This window comes from Homarus americanus, unplaced genomic scaffold (genome assembly GCF_018991925.1).
Source record: "Homarus americanus isolate GMGI-L3 unplaced genomic scaffold, GMGI_Hamer_2.0 scaffold53233, whole genome shotgun sequence".
In the NCBI taxonomy this organism is placed as follows: domain Eukaryota; kingdom Metazoa; phylum Arthropoda; class Malacostraca; order Decapoda; family Nephropidae; genus Homarus; species Homarus americanus.
Genome location: NW_024751660.1, coordinates 2,135,019 through 2,162,219, shown reverse-complemented (window position 1 = coordinate 2,162,219; position 27,201 = coordinate 2,135,019). Strand labels below are relative to the sequence as shown.

The 27,201-nt window shown below is 36.7% G+C and overlaps 1 protein-coding gene across 1 annotated transcript in view; it reads left to right on the top strand.

The window, feature by feature from the left end:
• LOC121854725 (collagen alpha chain CG42342-like) overlaps positions 1-17,814 on the top strand; it is a 91,781-nt gene extending 73,967 nt beyond the window's left edge. Inside the window, exons 24-28 of the mRNA XM_042349460.1 lie at positions 282-308; positions 2,154-2,189; positions 7,355-7,480; positions 14,875-15,077; positions 16,664-17,814. Of these exons, the coding sequence (XP_042205394.1) occupies positions 282-308; positions 2,154-2,189; positions 7,355-7,480; positions 14,875-15,036 (351 nt within the window). The 3' untranslated portion in view covers positions 15,037-15,077; positions 16,664-17,814. The remainder of the gene's footprint in view (positions 1-281; positions 309-2,153; positions 2,190-7,354; positions 7,481-14,874; positions 15,078-16,663) is intronic.
• Positions 17,815-27,201: the final 9,387 nt, after the last annotated feature.

Below are 27,201 nucleotides of genomic sequence, written 5' to 3'. Positions count from 1 at the left end.
TAATAGCAAATGCCAGGTAGACTTTTATGTTTGTTTTATTATTGTTTGTGCCATCTCTGTACAGTTCCTTGCAGTTTGGTTCACTTTATGTCCATGTCATCTACAAGTAATGTTTTATTTATGGTTCACAAAAAAAAAAAATTCTTTCCTTCACTAGTCATTTGTTTATAACGTAATAAATCAAGTACTTTGATGATCCATCTGTATGGACATAAGGTGACCCAGCTCCATTATGCCCACATCTTGTCACTAATAATATCTTATCATTTTTTTGCTTCTAGGGGACGGACGGGATACCAGGGGTTGAGGTACTAATGTTGAATAGTATTTTACTCCTTTGCATGTGTCTTGGCAAGAATATAAAGATATGGTCATCTCAGTAATGCAACAGAATGAGTTATATGCAATTCAGTATTCTCATCAGGTATAATATTAATAAACAATTTGTCGACCAAAAAAGTTGACACTAAATAACATGTCATGATTGAAAAACATTCATATTGAAAAGTTACAAAACATGGATTACAAACATTAACATGATGACTATGAATATGGCATACAAGAATCAATAGACAGTTTCATTTGAGGTCTTTTGTATGTTATATAAGTTAGCATCAGCCATTCTTCATCACAGATGTGGCAGGTTTTGGAAACGTACCTAAAAAAGTCTCCAAAGTATTAGTCCTCAGTAAGAACTGAAAGTATTGTTAACACAGTAAATAATGAAGGTCATGACCAGTTTCATACAACATAATGTCTTGTAGCACAAGTTAGGAAACATTTTAAAAGTGAGGAAAAACAAGACATGAAAAAATCTGGAAACAGAGACCATGCAACAAAGGCTTGTGCTTGGTGTGCGTACGTACTATGGTGCATTGAAATAGCTATTCATCCACATAATCATATACTGTACTGTTCATATATTGTCTTTCTTTAAAATAACTTTTGGAAGGATCAGACTCTTGTCATCTGATAACAAGCATGAGTCACACATTGTCATGGCATGTGTATGATTTGCATTTGCAGGTGAAACTATCTAGTGGGGAAGGTGCTCTTTCTTCCACCAATGGCTTTCATCTAAGGACATATTTACTGTGATTTCTTTCCCCACTTTTGAAACCCCCTTGCTGACTACAGTGCAGTTTGGGCATAATCAAGGATATCACAGGCTCTTCCTCATTCAGTGTCAGTCTCTAAATCTGTCTCACTAGATATGTTCTCTTTTGTTGTCTCCCTCACATAAGCTCCTCAAGATGCTGCTCTGGTTTACCTCCATTGCTTCAAGTATCACTCCACTTTCACAGTTTTATATTTCACTGTATGAGACATTTGATCAAATCCTTCAGACTTTGTAGTTTTCTGTACCGTATCTCTGTCTTAAATTATTTCCTTGACATGTTACTTTTCTGTTTTCCCTCTGTTTATCCTAACTCATTATTTGTTCAAATTTTTTTCAATAACTTCTGTACCCTTTTTTTTATTTTTCCCAAAACTTTTGTCACATTCTTATCTTTTCTTTCTATTCATTTCTCCAATTTTCTTTTCTTTTTTGACTTTTACTATTTTTTTTATATAAATTCACTAGAGCAGCTTTCAGTCTTTTAATTGTCTTTTAGCTTTTTAATGTGTATCCAGCTCGGTTTTTCATCTATACCTCTTAACCACATATAACACGTGTTCAGACAACACTCCACCTAAACCTCACACTAATCTTACACAACCTACTGATCATACTTTCCTCTTTAAGACTCCATCTCTTGTACTTCTCCCCATACACTCGACATACCAAGTTAACAGTACAGTATCAGTATGTGTATGCCACATTGTGTCTACAGCTGTAATAACCTCAAAATAGTCTTGCATCCGACTGCATGACCACACTGCAGTCATTAACCAGTACTGCAGTTACTGTACTGAAGTAGTACAGTAATTAATATGATACGTGCCCGTAGCACTCTCTATGTGTTTTTCATGCTGTAATAAGTTTAACAACTTTTAAAATTCAGCAACAGTTACAGTGCTGAAATACCATTTCATATGACACACTGTTTACGTCCTGCAGTTATCCTCATTGTAGAAACATGAAGTTGTATACAGTAATGTATTGTTTTTAATTTTGTCCTAATTATTGTTTGTCATCTCTTCACTCTTAGGGCCCTAAAGGAGAGAAAGGAATGAAAGGGGAAAGGGTGAGTTCTCTCTAATTTTTTTATTTTTAAATTGTTTTATGAAATTATTGAAGATTTTAAGTTATTCCTTCTTGTGTAAAGAGAAATATCAAAATAAATACCTTTTACTCTGCAGCATGTTAATGTTCTAAGTTATTTACAATTTGATGAAAGAAAATCACCCAGCAGACAGTCACATCTTAGTGAGTTGATGCATTTATAGCTGGCATGGGATTTCAGATATGACCTGTGAGAGAACTCATCTGTGTCTGTGTAACTAATGTCTGACACAGGAACGATGACAAGCAGTGGCAGATCCAGGATTTTCAGAAGGGAGGACCCAAATATAGAAGAGGGGGTGCAAACAATGTGTGCATGTGTATTAGGTAGAAATAATGATGTCACAGTGAAGTTCACGTATACAGTACTAGAAATATAAATTATATCCAAGGACAAAATACATTTGCGTGGATTTACTACAGAGTTGCCAGAGCCATGAGGTGAATTAATTATGGGGAGTCAAGGTCAACTACCGCATAGTTCATGTGTAACGGTCTCCTTGTATTCTGGGAGCCAGTAGGTTTGGTCTTGGGTATATATTTATCAATCAAATAGTTCACTTTATTGATTATGATGTGTGGGTAGTATCTGCATTCTTGTTTACCAGCAAGCCAGGCCAGTGAATTCATTTCCTCCGTCATCCTGTTGTAATTGCCACTATAATATTTGAAACTTGGCCGGTTGGTATCATTAACAAAATAACACTTAAATCTCAAGGACAATGTCACATGATGTCTTTGCCAACGGGAACTAGATGTTCCAGCTTGGCCAGCATACACTCCTCATTAGTTATGATGAGTTCCAGCAGCTGGGTGTTTGTTCCTCTCTATAGTGAGTTGGATGTTTAATAAGTTAGAATAGAAATTTGTCTCAGAGTTTCTCCAAAAAAGAATAGCAGGATTATTAAGATCATTTCATTCCTTCAGTCATTGTCACTGTACAGTAGTTGAAGTTTCCCATGACAAGGAGGTAGCTAAAGTTGAGTGCCATTACAGTGTCAATTAAGGCTCTTAAGTTTCCTTGGTCTAATAAACTGAAATTTTGGAATATATAAATACATCCAAGAATAATAAAGTCTCTCCCCTTCAGTTTAATTTTACAACACTTTGATTATTCAAAAGCATCCTCCCCCCTGCACTCACACCTGGCTGGCTCATAAGTGAAAATCTCCATAATAAGTTTGGGGAACTCTGTCTTTACTCAAGAATTCTTCCTTGGCTGGATGATGATATGTTCGGGATTTAAGCAAGGAAGATATATAAAAGAGTTAACTGCTCCACACTTTTTGCTTCCTTTCAGTGATAGCAAACATATATATATATATATATACACAGTATATTTCATGTAGATCCACAATGAAAACGTGGATGAGATAAATCTTGATAAAATCACATGGGAAAAGCTAAGGTGCCCGCTGTTTCCCGTGTGATTTTATCAAGATATATATATATATATATATATATATATATATATATATATATATATATATATATATATATATATATATATATATATATATATATATATATATATATATATATATATATATATATATATATATATATATATATATATATATATATATATATATATATATATATATATATATATATATATATATATATATATATATATATATATATATATATATATAATTGAAATAGAGACTGGGCCGACCCCCAAACTCCACCTTTTCCCGACACAATACGTACGTTGTAGTAAAAATAACATCTTAACTTTATGATGGTATGCACACACACATAATATAGAAGAGAAATATCAATAAGAGAATAATATACTGTACCAGGTAAAAGAAAAATCAAGGTTGAACACTTACGTCAAGTTAGGTTAGGTTAGAAAAAAATCAAGGTTTAACACTTACGTAAGGTTAGGTTATGTTTTAAAAAATCAAGGTTTAACACTTAAGTAAGGTTAGGTTATGTTAGGAAAAATCAAGGTTAGGTTTAACACTTACGTTAGTAGAAGAGATGGGTCGGCGTACGGGAATGGCGGCTGGTTCCGAGGCAGAGGACAGACTATTGGCCCTCAGGTGAGTCACCATCACTGTCCTCCACATTTGTCTGGGCCTCCCTGACAAATCCCTCAAAGTCACCATCACTGGCTTGGGCTGGCTGTGGTGGGTTGCGGGCGAAGAAGTCGGTAATGCTTTGTTGACGGCTAGTGTTGATATTGTCGTGATGCACCTTGATGTACGGCGCCATAGTCTGCAACAGCTGGGTAGTGAAGACTTCTTACCGGTTATCGTTAGGGTCTTCGGAAAGGAGGAGCTTCAGTTTCTCTGCACACTTGATGGCACCCCTAACATTATCATGCGTTAACTTGTGTTCTTCTCTGGATGACGCACCACCTGCCTCTTCACTGACGTGATTGTCTTCTAACATCTCGTCGGCAGTCACCTCAGGATCCCTGGTCACCTCCAGGATGTCTTCGTTGGTGGTCTCGGAGAAGCCTGCAGCTGTAACACTCTGCGCAGCTTCTCTGGCAAGGTCCACTGCTACTGCAACAGACTGAACCTCACCAGTCACAGGTTGACTCTGCCTCCCACCTGGGATACCTTGCAACATGTGTCTCCATGCGTGACGAACCGTTGCTACAGACAGCTGATCCCATGCCTCCACCAAGAAGTCCACAGCTTTCTTGACGTTAAATTTCCTCCAAAAGTGTTTGACGAGAACTTCTTGCTCTGCCAACTGTTGTTCCTCGTCCTCGTCGCTCTTGCTATCGGTGTCACTCAGGTTACGCAACTCATCCTTGGTGTTGGTACAGTCGTTCAGGAGCTTAAACTTCTTTGCAGAGTATGCAGCTTTCACATTGCAGATTAATTCTTGGTCCATGGGCTGGATTAATGACGTAGTGTTGGGAGGAAGGAAGACCACTTTTACGTTGGGGTGACGATCCAACAGTAGGGGTGAGTGTCCTGGTGCGTTGTCAAGGAGCAACAAAATCTTGAATGGAACATTCTGTTGCTCACTGAATTTCTTCACGTCGGGAACGAAACAGTCATCAAACCAGGAGAGGGACAGAGCAGAGAACATCCACGCCTTACGTGCGGTCAGCCAGTGGACATTTAGCTTGCTCATGTCCATGTTCTTGTAGGCGTGTGGCTTGCGAGCTGTGTGGATCACCGATAACTTGAGTTTACAGGAACCGGAGGCATTGGTGGTAAAGAGGACGGTGATGCGCTCCTTCTGCAACTTCCGGCCCCGACACTTGCTGGTAGACTGGACAACGAAGGTCTTGGAAGGTAGCTTTTTCCAAAACAGACCGGATTCGTCCATGTTGAACACCTGGTCGTCGGTGTACTGTCCTTCCTCCATAATCTCACGTAAGAACGGAGGAAAATCCCGAGCCGCAACACGGTCAGCACTCGCTTCTTCACCACCAATGTTAATGTTGGTGATCTTGTTCCTCTTCTTAAACCCTTGCAGCCACCCAGAGGACGCATTGAAGGGTTTAGGCTCTGCAATTCCCATCTTATGTGACACTGCTGCGTACAGTTCACGTGCGTACTCCTGAACTGACCGGTTGTCGACCACCATGTTCCGTCTTGCCTGACGAATCAAGTAACACACAAGTAAATTTTCTGTTTTGAGAAGCACCTTGTTCTGGCAATACTTGATCATTGAAGCACCTGCAGACTTTGTGATGTTCATGTGTTCTCTTATCTTGGCTGCATCCTTCTTGATTGTCCGGATCGTAGATTCGTTAACACCGTGCTGGCGCACGAGATCAACCTGTCCTGTTCCTTTTTCTAACTGTACTTCACCTAGTAACTTAGGGCACGTCGTATCTTCTTTGGCTTAGGGCGGCTGGGTCCAGGTAATGCCAGGTTTTTCTGTGGTGGTGGTGGTCCGGCAGCAGCCATTGTTATGGAACAATAGATACCTGTATACACGGTGTGGCCGGGAGGGATGTAAGTGACGCGGCTAGGTCAAGCGCCTTCTACCCGCCAGCGGGAAGGCACGTCATATTACATTAAACCAATCACAGCTAGCGGCGGAGGGAGCTAAGGATGCGTGGCTCAATCACAGTCCGATACGTCATATGACGTCAGCGATAACGCAACAAAGACATTCACTGCGCAACCTACGCGCGCCGCTTGCCCAAGCATGGCGGGAGGTTTGAATCCTAAAATGGCGGCGCTGCAGGACCGCCGGCCGCTCTCCGCATATATGAGTAGATGCACCGCGTAAAGTGGGAATTCCGGTTCTGGCGGGGTACCGCGTAAATGTGGAAACGCGTAAACGGGAACCGCGTAAATCAGGGTATTACTGTGTGTGTGTGTGTGTGTGTGTGTGTGTGTGTGTGTATATATATATATATATATATATATATATATATATATATATATATATATATATATATATATATATATATATATATATATATATATATATATATATATATATATATATATATATATATATTGGAAGCACAAAGTTGTGTGTCAGATAGTGTTCTGAAAGTTTTCACTAGGAGATGTGGCAACACCGCAGTGTAGAAGGTGGGAATGCGATGCTCCTCCCTTCACCACACTCAGGCACTCCACCCTGTCTGTATTTGTGGCCTCCACACACTCATCTATTTATAGCTACAAGTTACCAACTCATATAGAATGAGCTACACTGCAGATCTGGACCTATAGGAGCCCTTAGCAAAGCCTACGGATACCTAGCTTACCGTGACCTAAACTTCGTCAGTGACCAATTATCGCATGACAAGGGGTGACGTAATTTATGGCAGGGACCATTAAGTGGTTAATAGGTCATATCCTCAACTGTCTCCAGCCATAGAATGGAATCTATGAGTTCTGTCCATTCTATTATCAAGCATAAATACTGTAATGAACTTTTAAGATTTAAATGATTTGGGCTTGAATATTTTTCTGTTGTTGAAAGAATAAATCTATATACAGAGTAATATGTACTGGAATTTTATAGATAAAAATTCCGATCTGAAAAAATAAAGGTAATCATTTTTTGGATTAATTTCATTACATTATACATTATTATTGTCATATATTTCTCCTGGGAACATGTGCATAGATTTTTCTGCATTTATCATGAACCATTAACTTGAGGATTGACTATTACCAATAAAAACAGGGTCGACGTGGACGACGTGGCAAGAATGGGCCCAAAGGTGAGATGGGTGTGCCAGGGCTGGATGCCCCCTGCCCCACTGGACCTGATGGATTGCCTTTGCCAGGTTGTGGATGGCGACCCGGACAGGTAAAGAAATAGTCTTTATGATTAAGGTGCTGGTATTTTAATTGCTTAATTCAAATACAAGATAAATTATTTGATAACTTGTAGTATGTGTATGCTCTGACCAGTTGAATATTGAGGGCACAATATTAAAGGGATTTTCAAATACTTCAATTCATTACTTTCTGGGTGCTTGTGGTGCAGTATTTTAATGGTTTTTATAACAGGTGTGATTGGTGCTATGGTTAACCACTATAATTCTTTTGCATGGTTTTAAAATTTAACAGTGTTTCAGAATCTGTGTTATATCATCTATTTTTATTTATGCTGTAAAGTACTGTATATACAGAAATGGAAATTTTTTTATTAATTACAGTGAATAATATGAAAGGCATAGCCTCTTCCTACCCCCACGTAATCAGTGCTTGAGTTGAGGCAGAATGAATGGGAATGCTGTTCCGGTTGTTAACTTTTTTATCGAATCGTTTCTACTCCAACTTTCAAATCTTAATAAACTAAGGGAGTGATAAAACTAGTGTGTAAATCTACAGGTACTTAAATAGTCTGTATTGCACTGGCTATCCAGATGCGTGGGGGGGGGGGGAAATGTAAGAGAGCCCTAGTAGTAGCAAAGAAATCAGTAATATCCCCATTAGCCAGAACAACTGGTGCAGAGTGTCTCTGGGTATGAGAAATTTCTGGGTAATGAGACGAATTCTCTGATCCCCGGAAAAAATTGCACATCTACATTATTTTTTAGGGCATTGGTTAATGTTTCCTCATCTAAACTCTGCATCTGGCATGGAGCACCGTTGCTACGGAGGCCAAACTGCAGTCAAACAGACACAGCAGTATTTATTTATGCAAACACTACAGTACTGTACACATGCAGTATATTGTAAATACAAACAAAATATACTACTGTATACACTATATTGTACTCACCAAAAGATGCTGTCATCTTAAGCTTGTGATACAGGCAGGCCAAATGGTGATATGATGATACAGAATGGCCTACCTTTTTCCTGTACCATATATTGTAGCAGCTGTTGCTGAGTGTCACTCTCCTCTTCCTCCATGAAGGAAGGATCTACATGCATGGTATACTGCACAGTTTTTTAGTTTATCAAATTTATTGACAAAGCTTAGAGTACAGTTTGCCTATTCTGAGTAATTCAGTCAGGTCTTGACACTGAGGGTGGTATCACTTCTCATTGCCATGCAGGACAGAGGTTCATACACAAAGGAATAGATCTTATTCATTAACAGTATATATAGGTCAGATTCATGTGGGTGATGTCACTGTTCACTGCCATGCTGGACAGAGGTTCATATAATTGGACGTCATATTCTAATTGAAGACTAATCAGTGTGGGCTAGCAAATTTGGGATAAACAGCAAGAATGTCCTCAAGCACCCCCGATTCAATGTAGTATAATTACAAAGTTTATGATACAATAAACCAGGTGGCCTGAAGTCTTTGACAGTGTCACATTCAATAATATAGTGTTCAGGTGTATGCTTTAAAGGTTTATCACAAAGTTTACATGCTGAGTGTTCCAGTTCTGTCTGGTTCTGTCCTTATGCTGGCCATACCAGTACCTCTTGTCACAAAATTTGTCATACAGTATTTGCTAATTCTACAACTGTCAGGTCTCTCTGCATTTCTCAGTTCTTCTAGATCAGAGTTCATTATTCTGACTTGAATGTTTTTAAGTACAGCATTGGACAGGCCAAGGTCACGGTCAACATTTTCTTTCTTACATGCCTCATTGGCCAGTCTATCTGTACAATCATGATATCTAATTCCAACATGGGACGGAATCCACACAAATTCCATACGAGAGTTGTTCTCATTGGCAGTTATAACGTTTCTTTTAATATCACATACAACTTTAGACATAGAACCTGACGGGCTGTTCATTGATTTCAAAGCACTTTGAGAGTCACAGAATATCACCCCACCTTTGCTGTTTGACACTATCATCTCTTTTTCTTTATATATTACAATTGCACAGCCTGTTCTACCTGTGTTTGTCTGCACAGAACCATCAGTAAAAGCATAACATTCACTTGATTTCATACTCTCTGTGTTTCTGTTAATAGTTTCTAGTGTGACACATCTCATCACATTGGTGTTTAAAATTTGCTTACTACCAACAGATATATATATAGACTGTACATACATCCTCTACAGTCTACACATTAGCCTACAATAGGCATGCACTGTCCTCTCTGCTATGTACAGTACTGTATGTATGGTACAGTACTTTCACTCTAACTGAATGTGCAATATATGTAACTGTTATGGCTTCTTGCTTCTTAACACTGCTTTAACGGTATTCATGGCTGATTGTATCATGGTACAGTAATGTACAGTACTGCACAACACAACACAGGTCTTAAGGAAAACAGCAGTGAGCGAGCAAACATGCTTGTACAATGGCAGCAGACAATGAACTAAGAGTGTCAATGCTAGTGTTTCAGGAGATAGACTGGGAGATACATCAGCCAATCAAATGTATCCCACACACTCAGCACGAGTCGGCGCATGATGTAATTGCTCATAAATTCATTCAGGTGCTTGAATGGAGAGATTTTTCTCTGAATGCTAAAATTTTATTTTCCGGGTAATGGAAAGTTCTGGGATCAAAGATTCCAGCTAATGGGGATATTACTCTACAATTAGAAATATTGTACCTTTTAGTGAATTAAAAATACGTTAATAAGCCTGAAGTTCACAGTAGGGGACGACCACTGATGTCATAAAGAACACACACCACCACCAAACTAAAAAAAAAAATTGTAGGAGTAAACAGCACTTCCCACATTCTTACCCATATTTTTTGTGCAGTATAGGACTGCTGTTAACAAATTGGATATCAAACCTGAACATTCCACTTGTTAACTTTTTACAACTCGATTATTGCATGCGATGGTAACTCATTTAACACGTACAATTGTTGTCATGCATAAATTTGCCAGCCCAGCCTTACAGTAAGAAAAGGATAAAGTGCTTCAGGATACATTAATTATGGTCTGACTATAGTCTATTGAACATACATAAGGAAAGCTGATTGTCTTGTTACAGTAATGGGCAAAGAGGTATTTAAACGCTGTAATAAGAACCATTTTTTCAATGTTAAAAATATTTGGTGTACTATAGTATGTGTTGTACCAGAAGTATACATACAGTATTATACTAACATTTTGCCAGGTGAGTGGCACAGGCTCATGAAGCCTCTGACTGAGAATAGAGGGAAGTCTTAGAACTGGAAGAAGAGGAAACAGACAGAAGACCTACAGAAATTGTTAGCTAAACCATGAATACTGTACAGTGGTCCCTCGGTTAACAAACAGTTCGATTAATGAAATTTCGGTTAACGAAATAGCTCCCATAAAGATCTTCAATTCGGTTAACAAAGAAAAATTTGATTAACGAAATCCTTACAAACATCACGTTTTGTTGTGAGCATCAGCTGATCAGCTGATGGGCTAGTCTGCCAATTCAGTAATCTGTTCTACAGTATGTTTACAGCTGTCCCTCGGTTAACGAACACAATTCGTTCCAGAAGGTCGTTCGTTAATCGAAACCATTGTTTTAATGGGATTTTGGGTATTGGTTCCAGCTCACCGAAAATTACATACAAACTAAAAATAAATGCAGTAAAGTACACTTACTTTGAGGTGTGCATGTAGAAGGCTCCTGGTTGATGATGATGATGATGGGAATTAGAAGTAGAGGTGGAAGAGAAGGGAGAAGAGAAGGCAGTGGGGGTGGAAGAGAAGTCACCCCATGCTTCATGCTGCCATTTCACCCATAAAATTTTAAGTTCACTTGGTGTTATTCAAGATTATTTTCTTTAAATCAACACTGCACTGCACTATATATTGTCAATATGTAAAATAAATTTCAGAATGACCAATAATTGTACTGTAAAAACGTAAAAATAGCTTATGTTCAAGAGAGTCTCAAGCAAGATGCTACCTCCACTGAGGAGAGACACAAACTGACGCCATTCTGGGTGAGTCAAGTGGCTGTTGGCACGCTAAAAACTAGTTCCCTGTACTTCAATTATGTTAAATAATTGTTAAAATGACAAAATATTTTAATATAAGACTTGGAAAATTATTGAATAGTACAACCGATATTTACTCAAATGGTAACGAATTTAATCCCTAAAACCGATTACTGTATTGGCAGACTAATACTCCAGCTGGTGAGCAGGCGAAAACATGTTGACACGATTTCGTAAAGATTTCGTTAACCGAATTTTTGTTAGTTAATCGAGTTGAAGATTCTTATGGAAGGTAATTCGTTAACCAAAATTTTGTTAACCGAGGCGTTCGTTAACCGAGGGATCACTGTACATTCATTTCCAGTGGAATAAATATCAAGAAAGTTGTGCTCTTTAATATTTTTGCATTTTTTATATTAAAATTATTAGTCATTTTAACATTTATTTAACATATTGATAATATATGCAGTACAGGGAATTAGTTTTTTGTACGTCCATCAGACGCTTGACTCAGCCACCAGGCGTCAGTTGGGCTTTGTTGACAGTGGAGTGAGCATATATTTTGTTGGTGTCTTGAATATTTTTGCATTTTTCATTGAAATTATTGGTCATTCTGAAATTTAGTTAACATATTGATATTATATAGTGCAGTGCAGTGTTGATTTAAATAAAATAATCTTGAATTACACCTAGTGTACTTAAAATTTTAATGGAGAAATGACGGCATCATGCATGGGTCCCCTGAAAGGGGATTTCTCCTCCATCCCCACTTCCTTTTCTTCTCCCTTCTCCTCCACCTCCACTTCTAATTCCCATCATCATCATCAACTAGGAACCTTCTACATACACACCTCAAAGTAAGTGTACTTTACTTCATTTTTTTTTTACGTTGTATTTACTTTTCGGTGAGCTGGAACCAATTACCCAATATCCCATTGAAACAATGGATTCGGTTAACAAAATTTTTGGTTAACAAACGACCCTCTGAAACGAATTGTGTTCATTAACCGAGGGACCACTGTACATAAACAGTAGGTGGAGAAAATTATATGAAAAATGATGTGTCTGTTTTCCCAGCAGATGTGACCAACTTTTATTGATATTGCTGTACATTTATGTCAGTTTCTTTATTAAAATACTTCAAGATAAAACTTTATAAGGACTAATGCTTAATTAATGGTTGTAAGAAATAATTATCATTCTGAGATAGTTCATATTTTATCTGTGCTGGTTCTTACTTGGGTATCAGCTTTTAAGATTGGCTTCTTAATTTCATTAACCACTGATGGATTACAAGATACTAATTCAATGGAAAAGGCCCCTTGTTGGTTACATAGTAGCCTGTTAGTTTGGTCGGTGTACTGTAAGGTCATGTGGGTCAAAAGTATTTACCCCAATCATCTAATCAGAACGGGCCACAGGATCAAACATGAGCCAAGAGAATGGCATACTGTCATGCTAACCCATCAGCTTCTGAGGTGATACTGTACTAGAATAGGGCAATGAATTATTCTTTAGATACTGTAGCTCAATTTAAATACAATAATATAATGTAGTAGTGGCATGGTTTTATGTTGAATACATTATCTAAAAATTAGTTATTTCTTTGTGTACTGTACAGGTATAAGGATTGGTCTTAACATTTCATCTTTATGTACAGTTCCAGTCCAAGATTAATCAATGTGAAGTAAGCGTACAACAAGTTCACCCAGCTGTAAATGGGTACTGTACCTAACTTTATAGTTGGGAAAGTGAAGATGAGAATGTGTAGTACAGTAATATCTCTGTTACCCGGAACTCTCCGATAGTCGGAATTGAAATTTTCTCTGAAAATCGTTTCCAAGGCCGGAATTTTCCGGAAAATTACAGCCTTGGGAATGATTTCCCAAGGGGGACATTTCCTGGAAAATTCTGAGAAAATTTTCCCAATACCCGGAAAATTCCAGGGATGGGGGTATTTTTTCCCGGTTTGAGAGATAAAAATCAAGCTCATTTTCTGTAAATTCCAAGAAAAAATTTCTGTTACTCGGAAAATTCCGGGGATGAGGGAGAGATGATGTAATGGGCAATTTCTGGAACTTCCGAGAACATTTTTCCGTTACCCGGAAAATTCCGGGAATGAGTGATTTTTATCCGGCTTTGAAAGAGTCGTCTCGTTACCCGGAAATATCTCATTCCCGGAGTGCTCTGCACCAACTGTTCCGGCTAACAGGTATATCACTTATCATCCAAAGTGCCTCACTGTGTGCCTTATAAAGGCATATATTTAAGTGTGGTGTATCTGAACTGCCTATAAGGGCCATCAGACCTGCTGGACCCATCTTTCCTCTCACCCTCCATTGTAATGATATTAAAAGGAGGTGCAAGTTGTTTAGTGCAAGTATTTGGATGGAATGATTATGGCGATGAAAGAAGAGGAGATAGTGATGGAGGACCTATTTAATGTTCAGGAAGGATATGTAGAACCAGTGTAATTATGTTTGAAATTAAATTTGAAATTACTGTACTGTAATACTTCTTAGGTTTGAAAGAAGACCAATTATGTTTAAGTTATTGTAAACCAGATGAAACAGCTGAAGAGAGGCTTTTGAACAAGAATGGCTGAAACATGTAACTCAGATAAGTAGACTAATTGTTGTAAGATGATATGAACATAAGGTTGGATAATACTGAGGGCAGGAGTGTGGACTGTTGGTGTATTGTTGTAAGAAATTATAATTTTGAGGGTCTGCTTGACTTGTGATTGAATTATTTATTTCAGCAATGATTTTTCTTGATGAGTAAATTAATTCACACAGGCACACAGCTTAATAAAGATGGGCAAGAGAGGTCTACTGGATTATGTAGACATGAAAAGGAGGATTAATACAGTAATGGGTTATACACTAGAGTAGAACACCTAGCGATGCAATGTAGGTTCCTGAAGAGTGTTGGTGCTGTGGTAGAGGAACAAGTAGAAAGAGAAAATAAAAAAGGCTGAGAAGAGGTTGACCTACAAAATGGTATGAATGATATGTCCTGATGCTGTGAATGTAATATTGAATAAATGCTTATGGAAAGTGTATATGAGAAATTAAGACAATGACACAATGGATTGAAAACATGAATGGGGGCAAGAATGGCGAGTAATTAAGCATTTACAAGTGAAGTATCAGTGATTAACTTAGTCATTAATATATTGCCATATTGTTGTCATCACATTTTTGTGGTAACAGAAAACTGTACTTACATAAACATGGACAGTGTGTGTATTACTAACCACCTATTACATGTACAGCTTTGCTTTCTCTCCTTTGGAATGAATCATCAACATTATGAATCTTTAACATTTATATATCACACAATTGACAGCTAGTTACACAGTATTTAAGACTTTACCAAATACTCACTGCACAACAGGGTAAGAATATTATCCGACCCATGGGTGTGGGGATTGGCATTGGAGGGACTCCCATTGATGTGTTCTCCCTGGAGCCACCTGTCACACCCTCCACCACTCCACCCTATGATGACTATGAGGAGGACTATGAGGAGGATGAGACGGAGGACTCTGTGAAATGAGATCCTGCACTAACTTACTAACACTCCATCTGTCCTCCCTTGTGAGTGGTCATGTGAGTTACACAGCCTTAGCTACTTCACTCCTGTATGCCTAGATTGTATGATGAATCAGACTCAGTTTGGCAATGAGCACTGCAAAAATGGAGACCCCATGCATAACTAGTATGGACTCATGGGTTTTGCCCTGCCAGCACATCAGAAAAACAAAGCTTGTTGTCATAGATGTCTTGCAATATAGTACACACCTCTCTGATTCAGTAGTAGTTTGCATCTTAGTTATATGTGTCATTGGATACAGAGTTTGTGTAGCTATGTGGATGTAATAATGCTATTGTTTATAAAGTACAGTAGCATGATATGGTAGTCACAAGGGGAGTAAAGAGTTGATGATGTACTGTTAGAGGATTTCAACAAGGAAAATTATTTCACTAGTTTTGGCTTTTGTAATTTTTTTTTTATCCTCTTCTTAGTTATGTTTCATTTTTTAAAATTTTAAAGTAATTTTTATAACTGATATACTGTACAGCACTGTATAGCAAGACACAAAACTAAACACAAGATATTTCAGAAGATAAATATTTTACCTACTGTATTTTAAAAGAATTTTGAACAATGGGAAATATTTATCATTGTTAAATAAAATGTACTATTATCTGTATATAGTGTGTATGCTTGCATGTTAGATACGGTATAAAGAAAATGACTCAAGTACTGTACTAAGTTTATATATATATATATATATATATATATATATATATATATATATATATATATATATATATATATATATATATATATATATATATATATATATATATATATATATATATATATATGCATGATTAAGAATGAAATTCATAAACATTTGTTAAATGTAGTAAGTTGTTTGGCTGTTATATAAATAGTGTCAGGTTTCTCTAGTTGACATATTGTCTTTTATTAGTCAACATTTGTAAGACAAATGTACTGAATTTCCATTTTTATTCTTATGGGTTATTTAAGAATTTTTTTTTTTTTTTTATATACTCATATCAATGATTTCAGCATTTCTTACACTACATAGGGACCCAAAAGTTGTGCACTGTGACAAATTACAAATTGTTATTTTCTCTTCAAGTATATTATGGCAGCAAAATTAACAAAAGAATAATAGGATGGGGTTGGGTGTTTATCTTTTACTCGGTATTAGCTGCTCAACTTCAACTCAGTCAAGTCATCACACAAGTTTACTTTTATTCAGCATGTGTATAGACAATGCAGGTATAGTGCATGATATACATTATACAGTGCAGGTATACAAACATTGTACTGTATCTAGATAGTGCAGTTATACAATGGTAAATAGTAAGGCAACTCGGCCAAGGGTAGCCAACAAAGACATCATATGCATATATCCAGTAGGGTCCTTGAAGCACCAGGCCCTCCACATATTAAAAGTGACTTCCACCTTCAGTTTTTTGTTAATTCTGCAGCCATCATGTGGCTGAAGAATAAAGTCAAAAGAGGGTTAGTAATTTGCCTTAAAGGCTGTGTCTCAATGGCTGCCTTCTCTGTATTGATATATACTGATTAGATAATAATTTGTGTGTCTTTCAATTAATTGTAAATTTTCTTAATATTGTTTCAGAGTTATGATGAGCTGTTAAAGCGTCACTAGCCTGGGGTTGAATGGTATGGTGCAACAGCGGCAGTGTTCACTGTAGCAGATCCAGGGGCACTCTCTTTTCCCCCTTATCCTCACAGAAAACATAGTGGATAGGGTTAACTGTTGAACAATTGGAAAAAAGAGACTTGTAAATGTGGTGAGAAAAATCTTCCAGAATTTTTAGGACAGCCAATTATAATGCTGCCATATCTTCCATGCTTCTCTTGTGTTGCCATCATACCAGAATCCTGGATCAACCTTTAGTTCAAGTGACCGTGTGAAAATATGGGATAAGTGTTGGCCACAAGCTTAGATTTTCCCTTTGTATATAGTGTACAGAAGTTTCTACTGTCCTTGGTCCACAGTGACTGTGTATAGTGAGTTCCTTTTTTTTTGTTATTTTCTTTTTCCTCAGTGCTTACCTTGAAACTGCAACATAAGGACACCTCCAGTGAACATTGTATAAACTATAGAACAAAGGTTATCATGGTATCTGTTAAGCAAAAATTTTAATATTTAGGATATGAGATAAAGAATCTTGTTTTATGGTGGAATTAAACACTGTGAAATATTTATTTCATAACTAGATATCATAGGGAATTTCTGATTAGCCAGATCTCAGATAAGTGAAATATTGATGATGAGAACAGTACAGATGATGTTTGTCCTACTCTGGGCTAGCAAGCATGTTACTGCATAACTGCCATAGTTAAGTAATTGTTATACAATATGTTCTCCTTTTATGTTAAAAGGTATGCACTTATTTTAATACACTTCTTCATATTTTTCAACTTTAGACCACAGTTTTCAATAACTATGAATATTATTAGGGAACTGACAAAGAAATCGTAGAAATACCAGAACCCCTACAGAGAAATTGTGTAAAGAAATTAATAGGCACAAAAATGTTTAGTTGGTGGAATTGTGGACATATATCAGACATCTGCTGTTTTAATTATTTTATAAAATTTTGGAAATTACATTGTAGCAGTCCATTTTTATGATCATGAAAAAATAAGAGACGTATTAATGAGTTAATGTATGCAGAATGTGGAAGTTTATAGGATTGCACATTTGTCAAAGAAAGGAATACTTATCGGTACAGCTATAGCCGTCAAGGGACTTTTTGTAATCAAAAATCTATACAAGTAGTAGTGGCTATTTCTATATCTCATAATGAATGTTCCTTTCTCTGAGTCTAGTAGTGCATGAAGCAGAGTATCCTCTTTTAGAAAGAGATACCTGTATCAGATGGTAATAATTAGTGTTGTAACCTATACAGTGCAGTAAAGAGCATCAGATCTTGCAGATGGATAGTTAATGTGTGCGACTACAACAACATAGACTTATAGACTACTACACACTGGTAATTATACTTCATCAAACATATCTGAAAATCTTTGATGGTCAATCTTCCAGTGATTCTTTTGTGTAGAAGAAAGTTACACAATATAATCTCAGTTATCTTAAGAAGTGTCTATGAATTACTGGAAGATATTGAAGTTCTGAATAAAGTGAAATTTGTTCTTTTAAGAATTGAAAAATTCATATATGAAAGATAACAGAGAAGATAATTTTACTGGTATGAGTGGACAAAAATTTAAAAGTTATAATTGGTTTTACTGACAAAGTTCCTATTTTGGCCAAATAAAGAACTGCCACTATACTCAGATTAACAATGCAGTGTTAAGAATATTTCAAGATGAGCCTCCATTTGGCAGGAATATATTAAAATTTCTCATTTAAACATACAGAATTTGATATGTTTTAAAGTTACAGTATTTACAGGTAAAAGGTGCAGTATGGTGTATGTAATTGGTTTAGAGTGGACAAAGAACCTTCACTCAACAACACTTTACAGCAGTGGTAGATATTCACCAGATGAAGAAGAAAGTCTTGGGAAGATAGTCTGTAGCATATCCCAAAAGGTGAAGTGGAGTGATTAGAGCAGAGTTCAGGCTGTTTAACCCTGATGAGAAGTCTAAATTTTCTTTAAAACTGCTTTAATTTATAACTCAGGATGCAAGCTTCCAGTACGGTAGTTAATGTCAATAAGGATCGTATATTAAGAACACTTTTGAATACCTTTTGTAAACACCTTATAAAATGATTCCAGTTTTTCCTAACATTTCTTTCTGCTTAAAATTGTATTAAGTGATTCTTTCAGTAAGTTCTAAATTGGTAATAGAACTGAAATATAAATCTGTGAAACATTTCATTGTAGTTAGTACTGATGAAAGTGTTAAAAAAAATCAAAGTTCACCTTCTCTCATTGTTCCCTCATCTTCAACTCTCAATCTCTATTAGTTCTTGTGTGTTTGGTAACGTTAGAAGTTAGATGAGACGTACATTACCTCAAAATATTGCTGCAGTAGAAATGCTCAGTTCCTCATGCTAATGTCTGTGTGCAAAGTGATTTTGGTAGTCTGAGTGCCATCCTATTGTGTGTGTTTGTATACATGAAATAAAAACCTTCTCACTTGTTTAGGGGAAACTAAAGAATTTTTGGATGTATATAATGATGCCCTCCAGAAAAGTTTTGCATGTTTCTGTAGTTAATTAGATAAGGACAAGAAGAAAAATGCATTTGTTTATTTTTATTAGAAGTAGAAACTCAAATTAATCTATGAAATTGTATGTCATTGTAGTTACTATATGTATTCCTAAGAACTCTTCTAGTCAGAATGCGTGTACATCAGTAACTTGATTATTCAGGTTTTACTTCGCTAGGATCACGTACCTTGGCATCATGTTTTAATGCTCATTTTAGGGAGTTTTTCTATTCACAAAGAGGGAAAGGAGTGTACTGTACTGAGCCAGTGGTCTGTATCACTTAGTGTTCATAGACAAAGAAAGATCCTGGTTATAATCTTGATATTGTTGTAGATTTGTATTTTTAATATTCTCATTTAGGATTAATTTTTGTACTGCAATAGCTTCACAATTCAGTTATGATAAAAATTATACTGTAGTTAATGCTGTGCAACATAGGCTTTTGGGTTTACATGATACGTATAGTTTGGATAACAGTATTTTCTGGAGGAAGTGGATTATAACTGCTGTTTGCTCACGTGTTTGAGCAGACACAGAAAATAAATACTCTTACTTGTATTTCGTGTGCATACCTGTACATTAGTTAACCGTGTGAACTTACGCAAAAAAAGGAATTCATATAGTAACTATACTATGACTTGTATCATAAAATGTAAGATCATGATTTTGATACAAGGGGTCATAAGTGCAAAGTTAATACTAAGGTCATTTTTTTCTTTTGATTGAGGCATTGAGTGGTTAGGTTATTATTGTACAAAAACATGATCTTCATCAACCTTCTCCTTTAAGATAAGCGTAGTAATGCCTTGGCCACACAAAAAAGTAAGAACTTTTATTTATAGTTTTATTAAAGATGTTATCAAATTAAAGGTGTTTTAAGGATTTGTGTAATTATGTTGTATTGAAGTGAAGCAGAAAAGAGCCATTAACACAAGGTGTGGTTATTCACACATGTTTGTACTGTATACAAGTCTGTACATGAATATTCAATCACATGTTCAGATGTATGCACACACGCACACATTATATATATATATATATATATATATATATATATATATATATATATATATATATATATATATATATATATATATATATATATATATATATATATATATATATATATATATATATATATATATATATATATATATATATATATATATATATATATATATATATATATATATATATATATATATATATATATATATATATATATATATATATATATATATATATATATATATATATATATATATATATATATATATATATATATATATATATATATATATATATATATATATATATATATATATATATATATATATATATATATATATATATATATATATATATACTGTGCCTGTGTGCATTATGGACTGCCCATGTGATAAGTCGTGTATGATTATATGTGTCTACATGTACAGTATATGTAGGCATTCATAAATTTATACTGATATTCATATACATAAAAGTCCACCCAAGTTATAATGATGCATCGTCTTGTAATCTGAAAGGGAACAGTCATGAAATCTGAACAGTATATAAAAGATTTATGTTGAGCTACATATGTAGTAAACAAACCTCATACATATTACAAAGATGGTGAGAGGTACAGCATCACCTACTCTTAGACTCACTACATCTTCAGTTTTTATAACTCTCAAGCCTTGTAGTGTTTCAGGATGAGGTTTGAGTAATGTAAAGCTTGTAAGTTATAAAATAAATCTGTGTATGATTGTGTTAATTTTTTTTTTTTTTTAACCACTTTGTCTGCCTATCAGTTTCCTTCCAACTCTCCCACTTGTGTTTGGAGCAGGTCAAGGTAAACAAGAGTTGAGACACTGAGATGGTAAGGAGAGTACTGCAAGTGGTGCATGACAAGTGAAGAAAATAAGAAGAGAGAGACCAACAGTAGTACAGGTATTACCCATACATAAAGTGAATCTTCATCCTCCATATCCTCCATTGTGCATACTACTGTAGTCAAGTGTTGATCACATTTAGCTGTCATCAGGCCCATCCCTTAGGGGGGGGAACAGTGGCGACCGCCCGGGGCCCAGCACTAGACCCAGTGACCTCGGACACATTACCTGTTGACTGGTTAATCTGACCTTACGGCTTACGCCACCATCGCAACCGTGACCTTACCATCCATAGCGACAGTCCCATGGGGGTGGGTTCCTCTGACCGCATAATCTGACACTAGTGTGGGGCCCCGCAGTGGCTGAGTTGCCCCGGGCCCCGCACCCTCCAGGGACGGCCCTGGCTGTCATATTTTATCAGTAAATCCAGAGATCATGTTTCTGCTGTAGGCCTCTAGAGTACATGTGTTTATTTAAATTTACAGATAATATGTTGTGTATAGAATGACCATCCAGCCCAGTCCTATACAAATGTAAAGATGACCCAGTGATCAACGAAAAGTAAGAGTAAGTGAACTGTGGTATAATTGGTAAGTTCACCACTCCACAAGTACAGGCAAGAAATTTCCGTTCGACTCACAGAATTGATGCTCACCCTCACAGTCTCACGAATAAATGCACTAAACTCAGTAAGTCTTATTACTGCGACACAGGTCAGACAAACTATTTTTAGTTTATTTTTCTTGCTCGTGGCTTTGGTATATTTTTTCGTGACTTATTTCCTCAGTACAGGAGACCTCTACAGTGCTAACTGACAACTTCTAATCATGTCAGTGCTTGTAGGCAATGTTTATAGGTTAATAAAGTGAAGATGTGGAGTTGACATCTTAGTTTTTCATGAGTGTAAGGTAAAGGGTGCTTGCCTCTACTGTAATTTACACTTGCACAGGTGTATGAAATGTCACAGAATACTGATTATTTCACTCAAGAATGCAGGAAATGGCCTTTTAGGTGGGATATGTTTGCACTTAACAAAAACCATGCACATATTTTAAAAATCATGGATTTTCTTAGTCAAAAGTTAGCTTCTCTGCAACGGTGTGAGGTTGGCGTTGAGTCCCAAGCAATTTATAATCTTTCATTTCTCATTACAAGTAGCTGCTGCCAAACTTGACTTTGCTTAATTGGAAATTCAAATAAAACAGACCTTATCTAGGCCATCCATGATTTTGGGAGGAAAAATGGAAGTTTTTCAAAGTTTGATATTTTTATATGATTACAGTCAGTTCATGTCAGTGCCACATAGTATATCCAGATCTATCAAACAGGGAGGTACTGCTGCCTAGGAAGATATTGGAAGCATAATGTGTTGTCTAATGGTAGACCCTGCTGCCACATGGCATCACGAAAATTGTGACCAAGTCCCAGGTTGCTCATCTGACTTTCTGCCTCATTTACACACAATTGCAAGGTCTCAATTGTTTCTTTTACTATTGACAACACAACATACATATATTGTTTCTCAATTTTGATCTTTTTTATTTTTGTATTTCTTTGTTGTTCTTTATTATTATTATTATTATTATTATTATTATTATTATTATTATTATTATTATTATTACATTTTTGCCCCCCAGGCACTGATGTGGGTCAGTGACCTGTGAACGGGTGGGCTAATCCCTGTAAAAAAAAAAAAGTATTTTAACCACTTATGGAATTAAACCAAAATTTCTGGAGATGCTATTTGCTTGATACTGAACATGAAAATGGAAAATGTAATGCACATACCCTAACAGAATGTGACCTAACCCCCCAAAAACCTACCTAACATTACCTAACTTTGCAGCTGGAGGACTGCATATTAAGCAAAAAGAACTTCGTGTACTTTGATATCTGTTACCAATGGAAGCAACTACAATATTTTGAAGTGGCATGGTATAATTTTTCTATTTTTGTGGACGTGAGAGTACGCTTGGAAACAAAGAGCAGATGACAACACGTGCTGACACAGCAGATTTTTCAACGGAATATTTATGGTAAATAATTCATTTCTTCACATACAAAGCATGTAGAGACATCATTTTAGTGTCATAGGAACAGTTTTTGCCTTGTTTTACCCTGCAATTTCTCTCATCCTTCATGCCCTGCCCACTACAGGTTATTTACAATCATAGTTAAAGAAAAAGGAAAAAATAAAAAATACTTTTAATTAAAATAAAAATTTGTTGTATATCGATTCTGTTAGTTAATGTCATCCAAAGAACAACTGTGTGAAATATAAAATTTTTTTTAAATTGTTTGGGTGCTATCTGTCTGCTCCACCTTTACCGGCCTTGAGAAATAAATTTCTGCTCCAACGTGTGAAAGATCCAAGTCACTATAGAAGGGAACAAACACCCAAACCACTGAACCTCCTCATAACTAACGAAGAGGGTATGGACCGTAAGGTGGCCATATTGGAACATCTAGATGCATTTGGCAGCTATTGGAAGCATGTATTGTCTAATGGTAGATTGGTAGACTCTGCTGCCAAATGGCATCAAAAATTGTGACCAAGGTCAAAGTCCCAGGTAGCTGATCTGACTTTCTGCCTCATTTACACACAATTACCGGTCTCAATTGTTTCTCTTACTTTGATAACTTAACAAATATATTGATCGGTATTTTTTTTCCATTTCCGTTTATATTTATGGTGCAATTTACATTTTTTCCCCACTCCCCCAAGGCTCCGGTGTGGGTCGGTGACCTGTGCCACTGTCTGAGTGGGCTAATCCCCATAAAAATTAAATTTACTTGTTTTTTTTTTGTTTACAAAAAAGCAGTCCAAGGTAAAAATATTAACTTTTTTCTTATAGATAAACGTAATAGTACGTATTTTGTTCCCTGTATCTATAATGCTTTAAGAAATGCAAAAATCGTAAACTATATTTCATGTACAGTATGGACTTTGAAGATGTTACAGTGTTAACGTTATGATGTCTCGCACTCAGGATGGGTTGGAGAAAGGAAACTCTTAATGGTGGTTTTCTTATATAAATATATTATATACAAAACAGTCTGGTGCTGGAGAGGTCTGCGTGGTAGAGGAGATGCTGTGCCGGAGCTTCTTTAGAGGAGGTGTCGCCAGGCTGGGAGCTTATATACACGACCACCGTAAGTAAGCGTCCCCCCCCCTTGCCAGTCTAGATGGCTAGGCTTGTCAGAGATACTTGACGCGAGTCTAGACAGCTAGGCTTGTCAGAGAAACTTGAAACGAGTCTAGACGGCTAGGCTTGTCAGAGAAACTTGAAGCGAGTCTAGACGGCTAGGCTTGTCAGAGAAACTTCGTCGCGGGATCGGCTGATCAGCGAGTAACAGCAGTGGCAGTTGTAGGGGAGAGTATCCACTACAATGTTAGAACTACTGTTTGTTTGGTTGTGGATCAATTTAGTGTTGTAACAGCGGGGTCGTTGACGGAGCCTCGAATCTCACGATTAAATTTTGTTATCAATTTTAATTTAGCTAATGACAGCTAGACGTAATTTGAGTAAATGAATAAGACTAAAGATAGCGGCCAATTGTGTATGATGCTCTTTCTGGCATACAGTTGGTAGATAGATACATAAGTGATTTTAATGTGAATCAGTAAAGCGAGCCAATGAATTAAGGAATCGAAGCACCTCAAGGGTTCAGCACTCGCCCTCATACTTCTCAACCGTAGACCGCCTGAGAGTTACCAATTTAGCGCTTTTTGCGCAATTAGATCTAGAGGTATTCTTGTCTAGTTAGCGCAAAATTTTATTGAATTACACCATACCGTAAATCTAGAGAATGGTCATAGATAAAGAAAACATTAACTACCATATTTTATTATACTACGATGATGAGTTTATTAATATAATATTTAGATGATAAAGAAAACGTCATAGGAGTGTGGAGGGTAGTTAGCCTACACGGTGTGGAGTAAAGGATTTTATTGAGAGTTAAGTGAAGAAAAACCCTGTAACAATGTTCACAGAGTTTATGTGAAAAAATATTGTGGAAGTGGACCTCGGATGCCCATGGCGGAGGCGTGCCTGCATTAGGATCATGTTCACGAGGCGTGGATATGCGGTAACTTTGATATAGAAGCCTGGGATTGCATTTAATTTGTAGTAATTGAGGTAAGTGAAGCCTACTGTTTGGTAAAGAAAATTATATAACCATATATGTGTTGTACTAAACATTTTAGCTAATTATCAAAATTACATATTTTGAGAAAATGTAGCATACTTATATCTACCGGTAGCCCATTTATAGCCCTATTCTGAAATTAGGTTTTGGGCAACTTTTGGCAACCCTTGACTTCTTGAGTCGCCAGTAAAGGTGGCAGCAACATGTGTGTAAGTGTGGTGTTACAGTATATTTTGATGGTTATTTCCGGTATAGCGGACCATAAGTAGCCGAAACGATAACTGCGCATGCGCTGTTGATGACGTCACATTCACAAACCGTGACGTGACCCAGCCGCACTCTGCGTCCGTCCCGGAGACTCTCCGACCAGAAGTGGCCAGTTGTGCTGTGGCAATAGATAGTGGATATGGCGACTCTGGCTGGGCAGGAAAGACAGAGTGAGAAATTTTAAAAGTTTTCTGAGTATATGGAGTATGTTAAGCATTACCTAAAAAATAACAACTATCGGCCAGGCAGTGACTATTGTGTATGTAACCGCCAGTAAGGCTGTTAAAGGATTTCATGAAACTTGTGACGTTGGACTTGAACATTATAATTCGGTCAAACCAGTTGGATGGAATTCCTTTTAGTATTTCACATAAATCATACATAGGCAATCACATAAATGTCTAATCCAATATATATTTACATAACAATCATCGCTATGTAATCAGTCTAATCTTAACACTTACAATGAGTACTTAATTTTCCATATTTTTATGTCGTCACAATGATAAAAGATGCAATGGACACAGTCTACCTGTGTACACAATAAGTACCAGTTAAACTTACGTGTTGAAAGTCTCAAGAGAAACCAGGTTAGGTGTTGCCTCTGTGGTCTGAATAGCTACAGTGCCGATATACCCTGCCGCCTCCCCAACCCTCTCTCGATGGGTCAGGGAGGCTGAGTCAGGTGATTATACACAAATAAGCTCCCTTACTACCACCCAACACCTCACCTCCTCTAGGTCTCTCATCTTCAACACTACATACTGCATACGGGCAGGCACACCCAATAAACATGACATGATTTACAGCCTAACATAATGTTTGTTTATGTATCATCCTACTCATTACTGCTTGCGGTAACAGTGTAAATAAGGCAGTGTTAAAGGCTACGAGCAGTAATTGGTGTAGAAGTGATGGTTAGTACATTTCTTAGCAAATTTAAGTTTTGTGTATTCCTGGTCCACTACATTGGATCATCAACTCTGCTCACTATTGACCAACTTGGCGCCTAATGAAAAAGTCCAACTAGGCTCATTCAGACCACCATTTTTTCTTTTTCTTTCAGAAATAGGAACTATTTTACCTAACACCAAATTCAGGATTATGGCAGAGAATTATTACTTCAGAAGAAGAAAAGGAGAGTATTCTTTTGAACTGCCATGCTGCACCACTGCTGGGCACAGTGGTATCAATGCAACAACTGAAAAAATACGCAGTGGTATTACTGGAAGGGTGCAAAAGAAGAAGTAAAAAATTATGTAAGCCCTATTATCTTATTTTAATACATTTTTACACTGAAATATATTTTCTTATTAAACTTCAAATATAAAATTATAAAAGGTAAAAAAAATAAAGATGAATTGCAGCACTTCTTCAGAACACTGTACAGTGAGTTCAGCTATAACGCGTGTTTTGACAACGCGAATTGGCTCTAACGCAATTTATGAATAGAGGAACGATATTTGTATAACGCGAACGCTTGTTTGCTGTAACGCGATTTTTGCTTACTATTTCTCCAATTTTGTGGTATTAACTGTGAATATGGTAAAGAAGAATATCTCCAAGAAGCGTTCTGTTGATCGCATTCCCGGTGATGATGGTAAAAGAAAGGCTATAACACTTGAAGAGAAGCGTGATGTTATCAACCTCAAAATCACCCTTCTCCCCGATCAA